This window comes from Mustela erminea, chromosome 4 (genome assembly GCF_009829155.1).
Source record: "Mustela erminea isolate mMusErm1 chromosome 4, mMusErm1.Pri, whole genome shotgun sequence".
In the NCBI taxonomy this organism is placed as follows: Eukaryota; Metazoa; Chordata; class Mammalia; order Carnivora; family Mustelidae; genus Mustela; species Mustela erminea.
In genome coordinates, this window is record NC_045617.1 from 23,717,682 (window position 1) to 23,739,739 (window position 22,058).

Sequence of the window (22,058 nt, forward strand, 5' to 3'; positions counted from 1 at the left end):
ATTATATATTAAAGTACAAAAAATTACTTGCCAAAAAATGTTTGTGGTTAAAAAAAAAAAAAAGTACCTACAAAGTTCCCTGAGAACTTTAACTTGCTTCATTATGTGAGCCTTCACTTTTATATTTTATATATTTTCTGCTACACGAAGGTACTATTTTTAATACCCATTTTTCTCAGCCTCCCTATTTATATTTTGATATCTATATCTACCAAATCACTTCGGATTCCCAGCATAGAGAAAACACCACAGATTTACCTTCTTCCCAAGTGTAAAACATGAATGCAAAGGGGAAAAAAATACTAACGGCATAAATCTTCAAAGAGTACTTTGCCTTACATCTATAAATATCTCACGGAAATTAAAAACGTCTGGGAAGTTAAAATTGGTCAAGAAAATACATGTTTTAATTCTCCTAAGTATAGCATAGGGAATAAAGTTTGGCACCAACAACATCTTCAAAAATATTGTCTGACTAAATCTTTAGAATATTTAAAAAAAAATATTCTTCTCCTTTTTAAAAATATTTATTTATTTGAAAGACAGAGAGAGAGAACATGCACGTGTGAGCTGGGGAGAGGGGCAAAGAGAGAGGGAGAGTATCTCCAGCAACTTCCCACTGAGCGCAGAGCTGATGGACTCAATCCCAGGACCTGAGCCAAAACCAAAAGTCCATACTCAACCAACTAGGCCATCCAGGTGCCCCATTATATGCAATGGGGCATATAATTATATGCTTTCTTCATAAGAATTTTTGAGGTTACTGGGTTTTTAAAAAATAATACAACTTTATCCCTTCTTCAGTTATATTGCTATAGACTGGGAAAAATACGTAACTGAGAATTATGGGAATTATATTTTGGCACACATGCTTCTTTTTGGTACATTTTTGTTTGGTACTTCATTTTGCTTTGTGTTATAGATATTTGTGCATGTACTATATGCCCAACTAGAATATAAATGACTTATAAGTAAGAAACATAGCCTATTTCATGACTGCATTACCCATCATGCTTAATGTAGCACTTTGCACATAGTAGGTTCCCAATAAATACTGGTAGGATATAGAATTATTGAAAAATTGTGTAAAAAAATATTTAAATTAACAGTGAAAAAGGAGGTTACTTTATTCCTAATCAGATTGTAATGAAGACTATTTCAAACTCTATGCAGTGATGATACACACAAATATTTAAACTATTTATGTGCCTCAACTTGACATAATTTCATGATAACTTGATGGCAATCACATTTAAATATATTAGAATATTTTTGTAATAATGCTACTCTAGAATAGCAACTTTAATAGCTGAGAAAACATGTTAAAGACCATTAACCTGAAAGAAACAGAACACTAAACATTTTTTTCAGAAATCAATGTATAAGGTTAAACATTCCACTATAATATTTATGAGCAAACCTCAAATTAAAATTTATAAATGCAAACTATCAAATGTTTCAGTTAGACAATAATTTAGATTATATTTTATAATTTCTCCTGTGTACACATTGATGAATACTATATAAAAAATCGTTCTTTCTTCTTTAATGTCTTTGACTGTAACTATCTAGTTTCAAAATTAATTTTGCTTGAATGCAAGGCCATGGCAATGCTATAAAAGCCCTTAATTATCAGTGAATATGATATTAATCAGTGAACACAAGTAAGTGATTTTCCTTACCTTTAGGACAGCAATGAATGGTACGAAGTTAGCTCTTTGGAGTCCATTTTTATAGAGATCTGAAAGAAAAAATTGCTATTAGTTTTTTATTTAGCCTAAATCTAATGTTAGCTCATATCTCAGTCTAGAAAATAAAGCTTTCTATTTATAAAAAAGATAAACATGCAAAGGAAAAATAACTGAAATTGATTTCTATTCTGGTACTACAAAAAATTCATTATATTCTTAATAAGAAGAAGAACTGACAAAATTATGAAAGAAAATCAAAAGATATTCAATCAAATTGGCTTTGAGCTGTGGTTTAAAAAAAAGTAATAAAAGAATTTGGAAGAGATCACAAATAATCCTAAGTCAATAACTCAACATCAGATATTTTTTAAAGTATTTAATATTTCAACATATAGAATTTTACTGGGAAAGGAATTACATTGCCCTTTATCTCAATCTATAGTAAAAATTCTCAGTACACAATTAAAAATGTGTAACAAGATTAGCCCTTTAAGAAAACACATCAAAAGACAAAACTGTGCATGTATTTGTATCAAGATTACATATTTAACATAAAAGTAAATGACACGAAGGCCACTCTACTTTAAGATAAATTACCTAAAAATTAAAATTCCATTCTCAAAAGACTATAAATTTAATAGTTATAAAATAATAAACAGCTAGTATTTTTTGCTTTATAATATGCATATGTCACAGTGCATGTATGTTCAGACATATCCACACACTTGAACACACACTGTCAAGAGCAAAGCAGTGGAAAGAGATAGCAAATTTTAAGCTTTCCATATTTTTCTTCATTTTCTCTTTTTCTTCCTAAAAAAAAAAAGGACTTGGAATTTTATTCAAGAGATTAAAATGTTATTGCATATAAAATATCCCTTTTAAAAGTAAAATCTGAAGTAATAAGTTTTTTTAAAAGAGTATAAAAATGGGAACAGTAAAAAGTCTTCTCAATAATAAAACCCATGAATTAGGTTATGTGTCTTGATTTTTTTAAAAATATGCTTTAGAGTTTCCTTCCTATATTTCCTTGTTTAGAGAAAATTTGATGACTGAGATAGACCTCAACTGCCACATTTAATTATGGAAATAAAATATGGTCATTAGGAAACATTTATTCTCTTTAGAAAAATATTCATCCTAACATCATTATAGTGTAGAATGTATTTTCAAAGCTCTTTGGTTAATTAAGGGCAAGAGACTTTAATTCAGTTACATTTAATATATTTATTTAGGGATATTACAAAAGGTAAGATAATGTTGGCCAGGCTGTTGGAATTTTCAAATCCAAAATGAGATCTTTCCTTTCCTATAATCAATAACCTCAAAAGAGTAAATAGGTAAAATGCAGGAAGTGGATTATTAAGTTAAATGTTTTCATAATCTTCCCTAATTATTAGGTTGTTGGGGAAGGTACAAAAAACACTACTGTATGATAAGAGTTCACAGTCATGATTGCTAATAAGTGGTAACATTCAAAAATAAAATATTCTTATTTTATTTTTTTTTTTTTAAGTAGGCTCCACGCCCAAAATGGGGCTTGAACTCATGACTCCAAGATCAATAGTCACATGCTCCACTAACTGAACCAGCCAGGTGTCCCAAAAAATAAGATCGTTTAAATACACTCAATGTTTACAGCAGCTTTACTTGTAATAGCCAAAAACTGGAAGCAATCCAAATGTCCATCATTACACGAGTGGATAAGAAAACTGTGGCTTTTCTGTATAATGAAATACTACTTAGCAATAAAAAGTAGAAACCATACACACAACAAAAGAGATGAAGCTCAAAATAATTATGCAGAGTAAGAGGCCAGACCCAAAAAAAAAAAAAAAAATGGTACATACTGTTTGATTCTAATTACATAAAACTCTAAAAAAAAAGCAAACTAAAGCTACAGTAACAAAGCAAACTGGTGGTTGCCTAGAGAAGGGGTCACCTGGGGTGACCAGGAGAGATGAAAATAAAGAAAGAAGAAAGTTTGAGTGTGATGGAAATATTCATTATATTGACTGTGGTGGTGATTTCACAGATATAAGCACACGCCAATATTTTGGAAATTGTACCCTTTAAATATGTGCCATTTCTTGTATATCGATTATAGCTCAATAAGTTCTTTTAAAATTTATTGGGGAAAATACCAAAGTGAATATCAAAGAACACTGTGTTCATATTACACTAATGAAAGTTTATCTATATTAAGGTAACCTTTTGGTCTCACAGAATAATATCTTTGTTATGGACATATAAAGCTCTGAGATGTCTAACTTAACAAATGTGTACCTTTCAGTAGGTTCTTGACAATGAAAGATGTAAAAGGCCCACTTGTCATATTCTTGACTGAAAGCTTCCACTCATCAGCAAAGTTAAAATCAAATAATACCTTTCAGGCTTCAAGAGTTAATTTTTTAAGGGGTTAACTTTAAAAACACTCTGCCTTTATAAGGATATATAATCCAAACTTTATGCTCTGAGAAGTATTTTCTAAATAGAATTCTAAACAAAATTCATTTGGCTTGAAAACCTTTAGGTTTTTGTAGGACACTTAAGTGAAAAAGAACTGTACTCATTAAATTGAAGAGTTTTTTTGCAATTCAAATATTATGCTAATTATCAATGCAATAGATCTCCTGAAATGTTACTTAGCTACCATTTTTTCCATAGTAGTTGTTTAATATTCTTTTTCTCAGACATAAAGATTTTATAATACATTTATATCAACATTTGTCATTGTTTACTAAATACTATTTAAAAATTCAGTAGAAGTTCTTGCCTACAATTTTTTAATGATTTCTAAACAGAGTTAAATGAGCACTTGGTCATATAAGAGAGAGTACTGAAATTACGGCACATTCATTTTTCAAGACTGGTAATAAGGACTTCTACATTCTCCACAGTGAATAACTATAATAATACTTACAGATGAAATACATGCAAAGAGGATTTTTAAAGGAATTACAAAGACCTAAATACTTTGGAGATGTACATGGATAGACAGATTTTCTTCCTTAAAAATCCAAGCATCGCAGAAAAGGTTATATACAAAAACATAATGGTAAACACATATCAAAACCACTAGTAAGTATGCAAAGAATAAGGAGAAAGAAATTCAAACATATCCCTAAACAATTAAGCAAAACATGAAAGAAAGACAAGGATCAGAGGACATCTTTAGAAACAATCACAAAACAAATAACAAACTGACAATAAATACATATCCATCAATAAACTACTTTGAATGTAAATGGACTAAATGCTCCAATCAAAAGACATAGGGTGACAGAATATAAAAAAAACCAAGGTCTATATATTTGCTGCCTACAAGAAACTCATTTCAGACAAAAAGATATTTGTAGACAGAAAGTGAGGGGATGGAGAAACATCAATCATGCAAATGGATGGCAAAAGAAGGCCAGAGTAAAAAAAAATACTTATTTGCACAAAACAGACTTTAAAACAAAGACTGTAACAAGAGACACAAAAAGACACTATATACTAATAAAAGGGGTAATCCAAGAAGATATAATGATTGTAAATATTTATGCACCCAACAGAGAAGCACCCAAATACATAAAACAGTTAATATTAAAAATAATAACAATCACAAAATAAAAGAACTAATTGATAACAATACAGTAACAGTAGGTGACCTTAACACCCCACTTACATCAACAGACAGACCATCTAAACAAAAAATTAACAAGGAAACAATGGCTTTGACTGACACACTGGACCAGATAGATTTAATAGATTCAGAAGATTCCATTCTAAAATAGTAGAAATACCTTCTTTTCTTTTTTTTTTTTTTAAGATTGTATTTATTTATTTTTTTTTTATTTTTTTAAGATTTTATTTTATTTATTTGACAGACAGAGATCACAAGTAGGCAGAGAGGCAGGCAGAGAGAGAGAGAGAGAGGAAGAAGCAGGCTCTCCGCTGAGCAGAGAGTCCGACGTGGGGCTCGATCCCAGGACCCCGGGATCCCGACCCGAGCCGAAGGCAGAGGCCTTAACCCACTGAGCCACCCAGGCGCCCCTGTATTTATTTATTTGATAGACAGAGATCACAAGTAGACAGAGAGGTAGGCAGAGGGGGGCGGGGGAAGCAGACTCCCTGCTGAGCAGAGAGCCTGATGCGGGGCTCGATCCCAGGACCCTGAAATCATGACCTGAGCTGAAGGCACAGGCTTTAACCCACTAAGCCACCCAGGCACCCCTACCTTCTTTTCAAGTGCACATGGAACATTCTCCAAAACAGATCATATTTTAGCTCACAGAACAAACCTCAACAAATTCAAGAAGATTAAAGTCATACCATGAATCTTTTGGGACCACAAGGCTATAAAACTAGAAGTCAACAACAAGAAAATATCTGGAAAGACCACAAATACATGGAGGTTAAATAACCTGCTACTAAACAATGAATAAGTCAGGAAATAAAAGAAGAAATAAAAAGTACATGGAAACAAATGAAAATGAAAATACAATGGCCCAAAACCTTTAGGATGAAGTAAAAGTGGTCATAAGAAGAAAATTTATAGCAACACAGGCCTCCCTCAAGAAGAAAAATCTCAAACAACCTAACTTTGCATCTAAAGGAGCTATAAAAAGAACATGCAAAATCTAAAACCATGAGAAGGAAGGAAAAATAAAGATTAGAGTAGAAATAAATGATATAGAAACAAAAAACAAAACAAAACAAAAAACAATAGAACAGATCAACAAAACTAAAAGCTGGTTCTTTGTAAAAAATTAACAAAATTGAGAAACCCCTAGCCAGACCTACCAAGAAAAAAAAGAATAAGGACTCAAATAAAATCACAAATGACAGCGGAAAAATAACAACCAATGCCACAGAAACATAAACAATTATAAGAGAATATTATGACAAACTATATGCCAACATATTGGCCAACCTAGAAGAAAAGGATAAATTCCTAGAAACATATCAACTACCAAAACTGAAACAGGAAGAAATAGATGATTTGAATAGACTGATAACCATCAAAGAAATGGAATCAATAATCAAAAAATTCCCAACAGACAAAGTCCTGGACCAGAAGGCATCTCAGGCAAATTCTACCAAACATGTAAAAATGAGTTAATACCTATAATTCTCAAACTATTCCAAAAAATATGAAAGGAAGGAAAACTTCCAAATTCATTCTATGAGCCCAGCATTACCTTGATACCAAAACCAGATAAAAACATCACAAAAAAGAGAACTACAAGCCAATATATTTGATGAACACAGGTGCAAAAATCCTCAATAAAATACTAGCAAACTCAAATAAATAAATAAATAAAAATAAAATACTAGCAAACTGAATCCAACACCACCTTAAAAAAATCATTCACAATAATCAAGTAGGATTTATTCCTGGGTTGGAAGCGTGGTTCAATATTCACGAATCAATCAATCTGATATATCACAACAATAAGAGAAAGGGTAAGAACTACATGATCATTTCAACAGATGTAGAAAAAGTGTTTGACAAAGCAGAACATCAACTCATGATAAAAACTCTCAACAAAATAGGTTTAGAGGGAACATCTCTCTCTTTTTTTTTTTTTTTAACATTTTACTTATTTATTTGACAGAGAGAGCAATCACAAGTAGGCAGAGAGGCAGGCAGAGAGAGGGGGGGGAAGCAGGCTCCCTGCTGAACAGAGAGCTGAATGTGGAGCTTGATCCCAGGTCCCTGAGATCATGACCTGAGCCAAAGGCAGAGGCTTAACCCACTGAGCCACCAAGGTGCCCCAAGAGGGAACATATCTCAACACGATAAAGGCCATATATGAAAGACCCCACAGCAAACATCATTCTCAATCAGGAAAAACTGAGAGCTTTTCCCCTAAGGTCAAGCACAAGACAAAGATGTACACTCTGACCACTTATATTCAACAGAGTACTGGAAGTCCTAGCAATAATATAGCAAAATGAAATAAAAGGCATTGAAATTGGTAAGAAAGAAGTAAAGGGGCGCGTGGGTGGCTCAGTTGGTTAAGCAACTGCCTTCTGCTCAGGTCATGATCCCGGACTTCCAGGATCGAGTCCCACATGGGGCTCCCAGCTCCTTGTGGAGTCTGCTTCTCCCTGTGACCTTCTCCTCTCTCATGCTCTCTCTCCCTCATTCTCTCTCAAATAAATAAATAAAATCTTTAAAAAAGAGAGAGAGAGAGAGAGAGAGAAAGAAGTAAAACATTCAATTCATTATTTGCAGATGACATGATAACTATACATAGAAACCCCAAAAGATTCCACCAAAAACCTGCTAAACTGTTAAATTCAGTAAGGTTGCAGGATCTACTGAAATTTGTTGCATTTCTATACACCAAAAATGAAGCAGCAGGAAGAGAAATTAAGAAAACAATCCTATTTACAACTGCACCAAAAACAGTAAGATACCTAGGAATAAACCTAACCAAAAAGGTAAAAGACCTATTGAAATAAATTGAAGATGACATACATAAAATGAAAAGACATTTCGTGCTCATAGACTGGAAGAAAAAATGTTGTTAAAATGTCTATACTACCCAAAGTAATTTACATATTTAATGCAATCCCTATCAAAATACCAACAGCATTTTTCAGAGAACCAGAACAAATAATTTTAAAATTTGTATGGAATCACAAAAGACCCCAAATAGTCAAAGCAATCTTGAAAAAGAAAAGCAAAGCTGGAGGCATCACAATTCCAGACTTCAAGTTATATTACAAAGCTGTAGTAATCAAAACAGAATGGTACTGGCCCAAAAGTAGACATACAGATCAACAGAAGAGAATAGAAAACCCAAAAAGGAACCCACAACTCTATGGTCAAATACTATTTGACAAAGGAAGAAAGCATATTCAATGGAAAAAAGACAGTCTCTTCAACAAATGGGGTTGGGAAAACTGGACAGCAACAGGCAAAAGAATGAAAATAGACCACTTTCTTATATCATTCACAAAAATAATTTCAAAATGGATTAAAAACCTAAATGTGAGAACTGAAACCATAAAAATCCTAGCAAAGAACAAAGGCAGTGACTTCTCTGACATTGGCCTTACCAACTTTTTTCTACCTCTGTCTCCTGAGGCAAGGGAAACAAAAACAAACTACCGGAACCACATCAAAATAAAAAGCTTCTGCACGGGGCGCCTGGGTGGCTCAGTGGGTTAAGCCGCTGCCTTCAGCTCAGGTCATGATCTCAGAGTCCTGGGATCGAGTCCCGCATCGGGCTCTCTGCTGAGCAGAGAGCCTGCTTCCCTCTCTCTCTCTCTCTCTGGCTGCCTCTCCATCTACTTGTGATTTCTCTCTGTCAAATTAATAAATTTAAAAAAAAAAAAAATCTTTAAAAAAAAAAAAAAAAAAAAAAAAGCTTCTGCACGGCAAAGGAAACAATAAAACTAAAAGAAAACTATGGAATGGGAGAAGATGTTTGCAATGACATACCTGATAAAGAGTTAATATCCAAAAAAAAAACCATAAATAACTAATATAACACAACACCTAAAAACTAAATAATCAAATTTAAACATGGTCAAAATATACACACAGACATTTCTCCAAAATATACACACATACATTTCTCCATCAGATGACCAGCACACACATGAAAAGGTGTTCAATATCACAGTGATGTACAAATCAAAACTTCAATGAGATATCACCTCACAGCTGTCAAAATGGCTAAAATCAACAACACAAGAAACAACAGGTGTTGGTAAGAATGTGGAGAAAAGGGAACCCTCATGTCCTGTTGGTGGGAATGCAAACTGGTGCAACCACTGTGGAAAACAGTATGGAGGTTCTTCAAAAAATTAAAAATAGAACTACCTTGAATCCAGCAATCACAGTACTGGGTATCTACCCAAGGAATATAAAAACACTAATTCAAAGGGATACATGCGTTCCCTATGTTTACAGCAGCATTATTTACAACAGCCAAGATATGGAAGCAGCCCAAGTGTCCATCAATTGATGAATGGCTAAAGAAGATGTGGCATATATACAGAATGGATTATTACTCAGCCATAAAAAATATGAAATCTTGCCATTTGCAATGACATGGATGGAGCCAATGAGTATAATGCTAAACGGAATAAGTCAGAGAAAGACAAATACCCTATGATTTCATATATATGTAGAATTTAAGAAACAAAACAAATAAGCAAAGGGAGAAAGAGACAAATCAAGAAACCAACCCTTAATTACACAGAACAAACTGATGGTTACCAGAGGGGAGGTAATTGGGGGGATGGGTTAAATAGGTGATGGAGAGTAAAGAGTCCACTTGTCATCATGAGCACCTAAGCACCTGGTGATATTTGGAATTGTTGAATCACTACATTGTACACCTGAAACTAAAATAACACTATATGTTGACAAACTGGAATTAAAATAAAAACCTAAAAAACAAATTCAAGTGTCAAAACTAACAAGGTGTAATACTTATTTATATAAGTACATGTCTGTCAAGAGAAAGAAAACTTTCAAGATTGATAATTAGAAGGAGTGTTCCTTTTAACACAATGAGATACTACCACACACCAGTCAGAATGGCTAAAATGAACAAGTCAACAACAAATGTTGGCAAGGATGCTGACAAAGGGGAACCCTGTTACACTGTTGGTGGGACTGCAAGCTGGTGAAACCACTCTGGAAGACAGTATGGAGGTTCCTCAAGAAGCTAAAAATATTATCATTTTATTTTCATTTCAATATACTTTCATGAATTCCTACACATAGTTATGCTGAAATGAGTGCTGAAGACAAAAGATAAATAAAAAAGGGAACTAGGATTTACAGAATCCTGACTAGGAGCCAGGCAATTCACTAGGCAATGTATACAAATCACAGTAACACTACAAAGCAGATACTTCTACCTCCCTTTTATAGGAAAAGAGACTGATCCTCATAGTTTCAGATAATTTGCTGAATTTCCAGCCAGTAATAGGTATACCTAGGAGTCAAGGTCTTGAATGATGTTAAAACTTGTGGACTTCTTCAGAACCATGTTCTGTTCAGCTTATCACAGCCGACAGACACAACCAGACTATAACCATGATTCAAGGTAAAAAGGGACAGAGGTATAAATATAATACACAGAGCAAGAAGCTATTCATTTTATCATGGTTCAAAGGCAGCTTTACAGAGGTAAGAGTGGCACTAGACCACCTTGGAAAAATAAGCAGGGTGCCTCCCAGCAGAGAGGAAGGAAGAATATTCTAGGCACGAGAGTCAGTATGAGTTCATGACTCTACTTTCTTTTCTAATAGTATACAATCTATCATTCAAATAACACATTCTGAATCAAACTTTCTTAAACCCACCATGCTTGACAAACTTTTAGAGTGGCCCTCCATAAACCCCAGACCTGGTATTATGCTTAGGTGTAAACATTGGACACCAGGATCAAAGGACAGTTATCCCCGAGAATAGGAATCAAGTGCAGTGAATTCTACAGTTGCCCCAGCTTAGTGCCAGGGCAAAGCTGACAGCACTCTGCTCAGAGAGGGGGAGTCCAGGCAGCATCTGGCAGCCTTCCTGAATGGAGACGGATGAGAGTCCTGGGAGGACAAAGCAAGTAGAGTTCCCAGGGCAGAGTACCAGAGAAAAGAAAGCTGCCTAGTAAAAAAGCTCTGGGGATCTGCTAAAGGTCCCTAATGAGTCCTCAGTGAAGTACTAATCAGACATGCGTGGAAGGAAACTATTGAAAGCCACGCAAAAAAGATATCTGGGAGTACTAGAGAAAACCACCATTGGGGCTCACACATGCATGTCTCCACCAGTCAGATTGGAAAACCTCATAATTCATGGGGTACTGGGTAGAGTACTCACCTCACCAGTGAGAAAAACTAGTTTGAGACTAAATGTACTCTGTCCTGCTGTACAAAGCTTAGAGACAATAGCCCCCCAAATCATACCAATTCTAAGAATGGGAACGAAGATCAGAAGTATTTATTGGAATACAAAACTCTCTAGCACTCAACACAGTAAAAATTACATTGTCTGACATCCAGTAAGAAATGATGAAAGCATGCAAAGAAAAAGGAAAATAAGGCCCATAATGAGGAGAAAAAGCAATCAATAGAAACAGACCTAGGATTGACACAGATAATAAATTTAGAAGATAAGTACATTACAGTTATTGCTATAATCCATGTGTTCAAGCAGCATGAAGAAAGATTTTCCCAATCAAATAGAGTCATGGAAATTATTTTTTAAAAACCCTAAGATGAACTTTTAAAAAAATTAACATATGATGTATTATTTGCCCCAGGGGTACAAGTCTGTGAGTCATCAGTCTTACATAATTCACAGCACTCACCATAGCACATAGCCTCCCCAACGCCCACAACCCAGCCACCCTATCCCTCCCCTCTCCCCGAAGCACTCTTAGTTTGTTTCCTGAGATTAAGAGTCTCTTATGGTTTGTCTCCCTCCCCAGAACTTTTAGAGATGAAAACAGTATGTGGAATGAATAATATGCTGGCCGGGAATAACAGGAGATTACACAGTGCAGAAAAAAAAAAATCAGTGAACTTGAAGATACTGTAAAAGAAGCTAGCCAAAATGAAGCACTGAAAGAAAAGGTAAGAAAACATAAGACAAAATAAGCGAGCTATGGTGCAACTTTAAGCAACCTAATACCTGTGTAACTGTATTACCCAAAGGAGAGAAGAGGAGAGGATATTAAAAAACGTGAAGAAATAATGGTCAAAATATTGCCAAGCTTGATGAAAACTATAAACCCACAGATCTTCTTTGCTCTATGAGGCCCAAGCACAACACCAAGGCATATTATAATCAAACTGCTTAAAAATGGTAACTAAAGGAAAACAAAAATCCTAAAAGCAACCAGAGAAAAAAGGTACATTAAATATAGAGAAATAAGGATAAGGATGACAGCACTTCTCACTGGAAACCAATGTAAGCCAGAACACAGTGAAGCAATACCTTTAAAGGACAATGGAAAAAAACAAAACTGTCAACAAAGAATTCTATCCTGAGCCAAAGTATCTTTTAAAATACAGACTTTTGGGCCACCCGAGTAGCTCAGTCAGTTAAGTGTGTTAACTCTTTCTCTGTGACTCTTGCTCTCAGCTCAGGTCTTGATCTTAGGGTCATGAGTTCAAGCCCCGATTCAGGCTCCACACTGGGCACAAAGCCTCCTTGGGGGTGGGGGGGTGGAATCAGGAGGGGGAGACAAACCACGAGACACAAGGACTCCCGGAAACAAACAGAGGGTTTTAGAAGGGAGGGGGGTGGGGATGGGTGAGCCCGGTGATGGGTATTAAGGAGGGCATGGATTGCATGGAGCACTGGGTGTTATACACAAACAGTGAATCATGGAACACTACATCGAAATCTAATGATGTACTGTATGGTCACTAACATAACACAATAAAAATTAAAGTTATAAAAATGCAAAGCAAAATAAATGAAAAATAAAAATAAAACAACAGAAAAACAGATCTTTTGTGACATTTAAAAGCTGAAAGAATTCATCACCAGAATACCAGAACTACAAAAATCTTAAAAAGAAGCCCTCCGCCAAAAAAATATTAGATGGAGCCCCATAATACACAGAGGAATTAAGAGCAACAGAAATGGCAATTATGGGTAAATATGAAACTTTATTATTGTTATCTAAATGCTTTTTTAAAAGATTTTTATTTATTTACTTGACAGACAGAGATCACAAGCAGGCAGAGAAATAGGCAGAGAGAGAAGGGGAAGGAGGCTCCCTGCTGAGCAGAGAGTCCAATGCGGGGCTCAATCCCAGGACCCTGGGATCACACCTGAGCTGAAGGGAGAGACTTTAACCCACAAGCCACCCAGGCACCCCTAAATCCTTTTTTTAAAAAATTTTTATTTATTTATTTACTTGAAAGAGAGAGAGAAAGCATGAGGAGGTGGGCAGAGGGAGAGAGAGGAGAGCAGGGAGCCTGATATGGAGCTCCATCCCAGGACCCTGGGATCATGACCTGAGTCAAAGGCAGACACTTAACTAACTGAGCCACTCAGGTACCCCCAGTACTTTTTTTTTAAAAGATTTTTATTTTTAAGTAATCTCTACACCTAACCTGGGGCTCAAATTCACAACCCTGAGATCACGAGTTCCATGCTTTTACAAATGAGCCAGCCAGATGACCCTTATCTAAATCCTTTAAAAAGATAACTATTTAGGGGAGCCTGGGTGGTTCAGCTGGTAAGAGGCAGACTCCTGACTTGGCTCAGGTCATGATCTCAGGGTCAGGAGAGAGAGGAGCCCCCACCAGACTCCATACTCAGTGCAGAGTCTGTTTATGCCTCTTCCTCCTCCTCTGCCCCTCCAAGCCCCACCTCCCTCACCACTTGCATTTTCTAATAAAAAAAATCTTTTTAAAAATTAAAATAAATAAATAAATAAGGGTGCCTGGGTGGCTCAGTTGGTTAAATGTCTGCCTTCAGCTCAGGTGGTGATCCCAGGGTCGGTCCTAGGATTAAGCCCTGCATTGGGCTCGCTGCTCAGCAAGAAGCTTGCTTCCCCCCCATCTCTGCCCCTCCCCTCTGCTCCTGCTCACGTGCTCTCTCTCAAATTTTAAAAAAAAATAAAAATAAAAAAAGAATTTAAAAAAATTTTTTAGAAAGGTAACTATTTAAAGCAAATAAAACAGTATATTTTGGCATGTATAACATGGGTGTATTAAAAATGGGTGCATACTGTTAAAGGTAAGCTTCTTCCACTATACTAGAAGTGGTATAATATCACTTAAAGGTAGACTGATAAAGTTTTCTATGATAATCCCCAAAGCAAACCATAAAACCTTTTCTAAAAACCGCATAAAAGTGAAATTGTAGAGTATATGTTATTTTGTATAAGGCTTCTTTAACTCGGCCTGTTTCTGAAATGTACCCATGTTGTTATGTTCATCCCTTTTCATTGCTGAGTAGTGTTCCATTTTATTCATATGCTACAAATTCTTTATCCATCCGCTGACGAAAACCTGAGTTGTTTCCAGTTATTGGCTATTATAAATAAAGCTGCTAGAGCCATTCTTTTTTTTTATGCTCACTTAGTCTGATAGAACCATTCTTCTATAAATTTTTTTGTCAACTTTTTTTCTTCCCATTTCTGTGGGTAAATATCTAGGAGTTTAACTGTTGGGTCATAGGGTTAGAAGTACATTTAATTTCATAAGAAAATGTCAAACATTTTTCAAAGTATCTTACACTCTGCATTGCCATCAACAGTGTAGGAGAGTTTTAGTTGCCCCACAGCTTCATCAGTAGTGAGTTTTGCAAGCCTTTTTAATTTGAGTCATTGTGGTGAGCATGTATTATGATGTTTCACCGTGCTTAATTTGCATTTGCCTGATGACCATTTAAGCTGGTATTTTTGCATGTGTCTCCTAGCCAAAAGAAGTACCTGTTTAAAAATTGGGCCCAGTGGTTTAGGTGGTTTATTATTGGCTTTTAAGAATTCTTTGTATATTCTGGATTCTATTCCTTTCTGAAATATATGATTTACAAATATTTTTCCCTAGTCTATGGTTTGCCCATCCATTTTCTTAAGGTGCTTTTTAAAGGAGCAGCAGTTTTTAATTTTGTTGAAATCTAATTTGTCATTTTTTTATAGTATTGCTTTCTAGGATTTGTTTAAGAAATCTTTGCCTTCCCCCAAATCATGAAAATATACTTCAATGTTTTCCTCGAAAAGCTTAATAGTTTTTGTTTTTGTTTTTTTTACTTAGGTCTATGATCCATCTCAAATTAATTTTTATGATAGGTAGGGGTCAAAGTTCATTTTTTCCCATAATGATATCCAGATATTCCAGCATTTTTCCCCCAACAGACTATCCACTGCCTTTGTCAAAAAGTCAAATTATTAGATAAGTAGTATCTGTTTCTGAGCTCTCCATTCTCCATTCCAATCATTAAACTCCACTGATTAATTTTTCTATCCTATGCCAATACCACACATCTTCCTTTTTTGCAGATTTCTAGTAAGTCTTGAAACTGTTTGCCCTTCAGCTTTGTTGTTCTTAAAAAAAAAAAAAAAAAAAAAATGCGGGAGGGTGGGGACGCCTGGGTGGATCAGTCAGTTAAGTGTCTGCCTTTGGCTCAGGTCATGATCCCAATGTCCTGGGATCCAGTCGCAAATCAGGCTCCTTGCTCAGTGGGGAGCCTGCTTCTCTCTCTGTCTACTACTCCCCCTGCTTGTGCAGCTCTCTCACTCTCTAACAAATAAATAAATAAAATCTTAAAAAAAAAATTTCTTAAATAGACTCCATACTCAACATGGGGCTTGAACTCACTGTCTTGAGATTAAGAGTTCATGTGCTCTACCAACTGAGCCAGCCAGGTGTCCCAACTTTATTCTTCTTAGACTGTTTTGTTTACTCAAGGTATTTTTCATTGCCATATAAAACTTGTCAATTTGGGACACCTGGGTGGCTCAGTGGGTTAGGCCTCTGCCTTCGGCTCAGGTCATGATCTCAGGGTCATGGGATAGAGCCCTGAGTCAGGCTCTCTGCTCAGTGGGGAGCCTGTCCATCCCCCCACGCCTGCCTCTCTGCACACTTGTGATCTCTGTCTGTCAAATAAATAAATGAAATTTTTTTTAAACTTGTCAATTTCTACCCCCCCAAACAAAGCATGCTGGGGTTATGATTATGATTGTACTGAATCTACCAATCAATTTAAGAGGAAGTGACATTTTCTCTAATACTGAATGCTGCAATCCAAGAAAATAGTGTATCATTCCATTTATTTATGTCTTTAATTTCTCCCAGCAATGTTTTCTAGTTTTCAGTGTAGAGAGGTATTATAGGTTTTCTGTTAAACCTATTTCTAATTACTTTATGCTTTTGATGATATTATTAAAAATTTGGGGGTTTTATTCCATTTTCCAATGCCCTGCTGATTTTTGTACACTAACCATATGACCTGTGACTGTGCTAAATTCACATGGTAGCTCTATGAGCTTATTTGAAGATTTTAAAGATATTTCTATATAAACAGTGTCCTCTGTAAAAATAGATCATTTTAGTCCTTCTTCTCCATGTTTTTTTTCTTTCCCTTACTTCAGTTACTAGGGCCTCTGGTATTATGTTGACCAGAAGCAGAAAGAGTAAGCATCCTTGTCTTGCTCCTAGTATGAGAGGAAGGGGAGAACGTCCAATATTTCACCATTAAATACACTTACTGGTTTTGGTGGATGGTTCCGGTAGATGCTCTTTATCAAATTAAGTTTTTTTCTATTCCTAGTTCATTGGTTGATTGTTTTTTTAGTAAAATGCTAGCCCTAGCATTTAATAATGAATATGAGCTAGATCTTGTCAAATGTTTTTTCCATAGTTGTTGAGGTATTATTTTTCTCCTTTATTCTGTTAATATAGATGACACTGATTGATTCTCAATTTTTTTTTAAGATTTTATTTATTTGACAGATAGAGATCACAAGTAGGCAGAGAGGCAGGCAGAGAGAGGGGGAAGCAGGCTCCCCGCTGAGCAGAGAGCCCGATGTGGGGCTCAATCCTAGGACCCTGAGATCATGACCCGAGCCGAAGGCAGAGGTTTAATTTTAAAATAATATTGCATTCATAGAATAAACCCCAAATAGTCATTATGTATTATTATCCTTTTTTTTATATGCTGCTGAATTTGCTTTGCTAATATTTTGTTAATTATTTTTATGTCTATGTTCTTGAGAAATATTATCTTGTTAGTTTTCTTTCTTTGGAATGCGTTAGTCCAGCTTTGCTGTTATGGCTACACTGAACACATAACAGGAGTTGGGAAATGTTTCCCATTCTTCTGTTTTCTGAAAGAGTTTATGTTAAGACTGCAGCTCTTTCTTCCTTAAGTGTTTGATAGAATTCATCAGTAAAACTATCTGGGCCTAGATTTTTGGTGAGAAAGTTTTTATAACAAATTAGAATTCATTAAAAACTATATGGAAAAAAAAAAACTATATGGATTTTCAGGGGCGCCTGGGTGGCTCAGTGGGTTAAATCCTCTGCCTTCGGCTCAGGTCATGATCTCAGGGTCCTGGGATCGAGCCCCACATCGGGCTCTCTGCTCAGCTGGGAGCCTGCTTCCTCCTCCCTCTCTGCCTGCTTCTCTGCCTACTTGTGATCTATCAAATAAATAAATAAAATCTTAAAAAAAAAAACCTGTATGGATATTCAGATTTTCTGTTTCATTTTGTGTCAGTCTAGCAAACTTAATTTTTTCATAACTTTGTCTGTTTCATCTAAGATGTGACATTTGTAGTCCTGAGTTGTTCACAATATTCTTCTGGTTATCCTTTAAATATTTATAATCCTTCTTTCATTCTTAATGTTGGTCACTTGTTTATTTTTTTTCTTGATCAGTATAGTCAAAGGTTTTACAATTTCATTCATCTCAAAAAACTTAGTTTGGGGTTTGTTAAATTTTATTATTGCTTGTTTTCTAATTTCATTGGTTTCTACTCTTACCTTCATTTTTCCCTCCTTCCTTCTACTTACTTTTAATTTGCCCTTCTAGGTTCTTTTTTCTCCTTTTTTTAAATTGATATAATTGACATGTAACATTATATACTAGTTTCAAGTGTCTAACATAATGACTTGATATTTATATATATTGCAAAATGATCACTCAAAATAATTCTAGTTATCATCCACCACCAGCTACAATTTTTTTCCTATGGTAAGAACTACTCTCTTGGAAACTTTCAAACACACAATATAGTATTATTAACTATAGTCATCCTGTTCTACATTACATCCCCAGGACTTATTTATAACTGGAAGTTTGTACCTTTTGACCACCTTCACCCATTTTGTCCACCCTCTCTCTGTGGGAACCATCAATTCCTTCTCTTCATCTATCAGTTCAGTTTCCAGAAGTGGAATTGCTAGAGCATATGGTAGTCTATTTTTAATTTTTTGAGGAGCCTCCAAGTTTTCCATCATGGCTGCAAAAATTTACATTCCTATTAACAGCACACAAGGGTTCCCTTTTATCCACAACCTCACCAACCCTTGCTATTTTTTGTCTTTTTGATAATAACCATTCTCAGAGGGGTGAGGTGACAACTCATTGTGGTTCTGATTTGAATTTCCCTGACAGTTAGTGATGTTGAGCTCCTTTTCCTGTTGGCCAGCTGTATGTCTTCCTTGGAAAAATGTCTATTTAGATCCTCCTGCCCACTTCTTAAACAGATTGTGGTTTTTTTGCTATTGAGTTGTAAGAGTTCTCTCTATATTTTGGATAGTAAACCCTTATCAAATATATGATTTGCAAAGATTTTCTCCCATTTGGTAGGTTGCCTGTTCACTTCTCTTTTTTAAAAAATTTTAAAGACTTTATTTATTTATTTGACAGACAGATCACACTTAGGCAGAGAGAGCAGAAGGGAAGCAGGCTCCACTGAGCCACCCAGGTGCCCCTGCTTGTTGTCTTCTTAAGGTCACTGATTTTAGAGACTTTTTTTCCTCTAAAAAAATTTTTTTTAACTACAAATTTTCCTCAAAGAACTGTTTTGTTTAGTAACATCTTAAAAATTTCAATGTTACACTTTCATGTTCTTTTACTTCAAAATATTTTCTCATTTTCATTGTGATTTCTTATTTAATCCATGGATTAGTTACATGTATTATTTAATCTGCAAATACCTGGGAGTTTTCTGGATATCTTATTGTTATTCACATTTAATTTAATTCTACTATGGTCAGAATCATTCCATATGATTTCAAACTTTATATATTTGTTGAGACTTGGTTTATGGCCCAGCATATGTTGAGTCTTGGTGAACATACAATGTGTACTTAGAAAGAAAGACTGAACTCTGCAGTTACTGGGTTTAATGTTCAATAAGTACTAATTAGGTCAAACAGATGATTATCTGTATCTTTATAAATTTTCGTTCATTCAACCACTTTAGGAGGGATGTTCAAATTTCCAACTATGATTATTCAATTGTCTAGTTCACTCATTAAGTCTGTTTTGCTTTGTGTAATTTGGAGATGTGTTATTAGGTGTATACATTTAAGATTGTCATGGCTTTCTAATAAACAGACTTTTATCATTATGAAATGTCATTCTTAATCTCTAGTGATATTTGTTTTGACATTTACATTTTTGGAGTTTTGGATGAAACTTAGAATTTACAGATTTATAAAAGTATTTATAGAATTTATAAAACCATAAGTACAGATCTCATATAGACTTTACACATACTACATAATGTTTAACTATCTGTTCTTCACAAAACATCTGGGTTAAATATAAAATTAACATTTATATTATTTAATTTACTTTCTTCCTTTCTTAGTTCTTTCTTTTTATTTTTTCCTTCCTTTTTAATCATTGCCCATCAGTTTAAACCAACAAATAAAACTAAATTTATTCTAGAGAGGTTCTGTACCACCACTATCACGACCATAAGAGCTTTTTTTTTTTTTTTATGCCAATAATGTGTTTGGTCATACACAAATAAAAAATCAGAAAGAAAAGCTAGGGTGATCTACACATCTATTATTATTGATGTTTTGTTACTGCATATAACCTTAGCTAGTATTTTCAATGAACACTGATATAGAGATGATGGCAGGAAGATGAAATCATTCTAATCAATCCTATAAATAGTCCTATAAATTAAATCTACTTTTTATTTAAATAATAATTACCAGCCCCTCATTTTAGATACAATACAACATTTTAAAGGATACGATCCCCATTTCCTCTAATCCAAGGAAATTAGAGGCACCATGAAAGAGAAACTTCACAAAATGTTACATAAATCTTTATTACAAAAATACTACCATCCATATACTTATATATTTATTTTCGGTAAAGTTAAACACCAATAAAGTAGTTTTTCAAACCAGAGCTTCTTTTTCTAATGAAAGTCAATAGATTTAAATATCATGACTTAAGTGTTCAATGAGAGAACAGAACATCTATATTTCTGGGAACCTTTTTTGCATGAAGACCATCCAAAATGAGCCAGGCAAAAATTAGTGGCAGAGACTCCAACTCTCCTGTTAACTTTTAGAACCATCTATTTCATTATCTAGTGTGAGTGGCTGAGGCTTAGTTAACAACAGCTTTCACTTGGACTCTAAATAAATGTTGTCTTTGTATTCTGCGGTTCTTACTACCAGATGGAGTATTAGTGTGAATGAATGGAATTCTTTGACAAACTTCTTTAGAGTTCATTTAAGTTCATTGTAGTTTTTGTACTGATCTCTACAAAAACTGTATGAATGAGTCAGTGGAGTCCTTAGCATCTCTCTCCATGACTTTCTTTTTATGATAATATCACACTTATTTCCTACAATGTCAACTACAAAATTAGATGGGCCTTGCTGTCAAAGATCTCTTAATTGATTCCTTAATGTTGAAAATATTTCCTCTTTTTGGTATCATAAATCATTATAGCTGAAGTAACTGTAATAGTACATTCTAGTAAAGCAGAAATCACTCTTGTGCAGCTATATACCAGATTAGGAAATTTACATGCTCATTTTGGTACTAGACAAAAGATGCCCTCTTACTTAAATGATCTTAGGTTATTTCCATTCTGCTATTAAGCTCATCAAGTGAATTTTTACTTAAGACACTGTCTTTTTTAATTCTAAAATTTAACTTGGTACTTTTTTATGATTGCTGTTTCTCTGCTGAGAATTCCTATCTCTTCTTTCATTATGAACATATTTTTTCTTTACCTCATTTTTCTACAATTATTGTTTTAATTGTAGCTTTAAAGTCTAATGCCAATTATCTGGGTCATATCGGGATTGATCTCTGTTGATTGTTTTTCTCTTGAGAATGGATCATATTTTCCTCATTCTTCATTCTGAGATTGTATCCTGGACCTTATGGATTCTGTTTTTTATCTGAAGAGTGTCAGTATTTTTGTTTTAGCAATAAATTACCTTGGATGACTCTAACTACAAACTGAAATCTTAGTTCAGTACCCTATCTTTAGTAGGAAGTTTGTGATCTACCTTGCAAACGTATGGCTCAGAGGTCAGTCAGAAGTTTGGGAAAAATTTATACATAGAACTTGGGGCTATATCCATCTAGTTCACTCTGGGGTTAACTTCTCATTTTCCTACAGTAATGCTTGCCCCAAACTCCACCATCTGGTTCTTTAGGCCAGAAAGACTCTGAGTTTTTTATCAGAATTTCAGTAATTCAATGTAGCACTGACTTTACCTACCTTAAAGATGACAGCTATTTAAAAGAAAGAAAGAAAGAAAGAAAGAAAGAAAGAAAGAAAGAAAGAAAGAAGAGATTCTCTCCAATTTTGGACTTTCTTTTAAGTCTACCTCCCTTCTAGGATCTGCCTGACATTTTTTTACTCTTCAAGACCTTCACATAGTTGTGTTATTTATTTT

General features: G+C 34.7%; 1 protein-coding gene across 3 annotated transcripts in view; it reads right to left on the reverse strand.

Annotated features, from left to right (window-relative positions):
* The window catches only part of AFG1L (AFG1 like ATPase), a 221,097-nt gene that overhangs the window by 97,095 nt on the left and 101,944 nt on the right, over positions 1 to 22,058 (reverse strand). For all 3 annotated transcript variants that reach the window (XM_032338881.1, XM_032338880.1, XM_032338882.1), the window contains one exon: positions 1,683 to 1,741. In XM_032338881.1, coding sequence (XP_032194772.1) covers positions 1,683 to 1,741 — 59 coding nt within the window. The remainder of the gene's footprint in view (positions 1 to 1,682; positions 1,742 to 22,058) is intronic.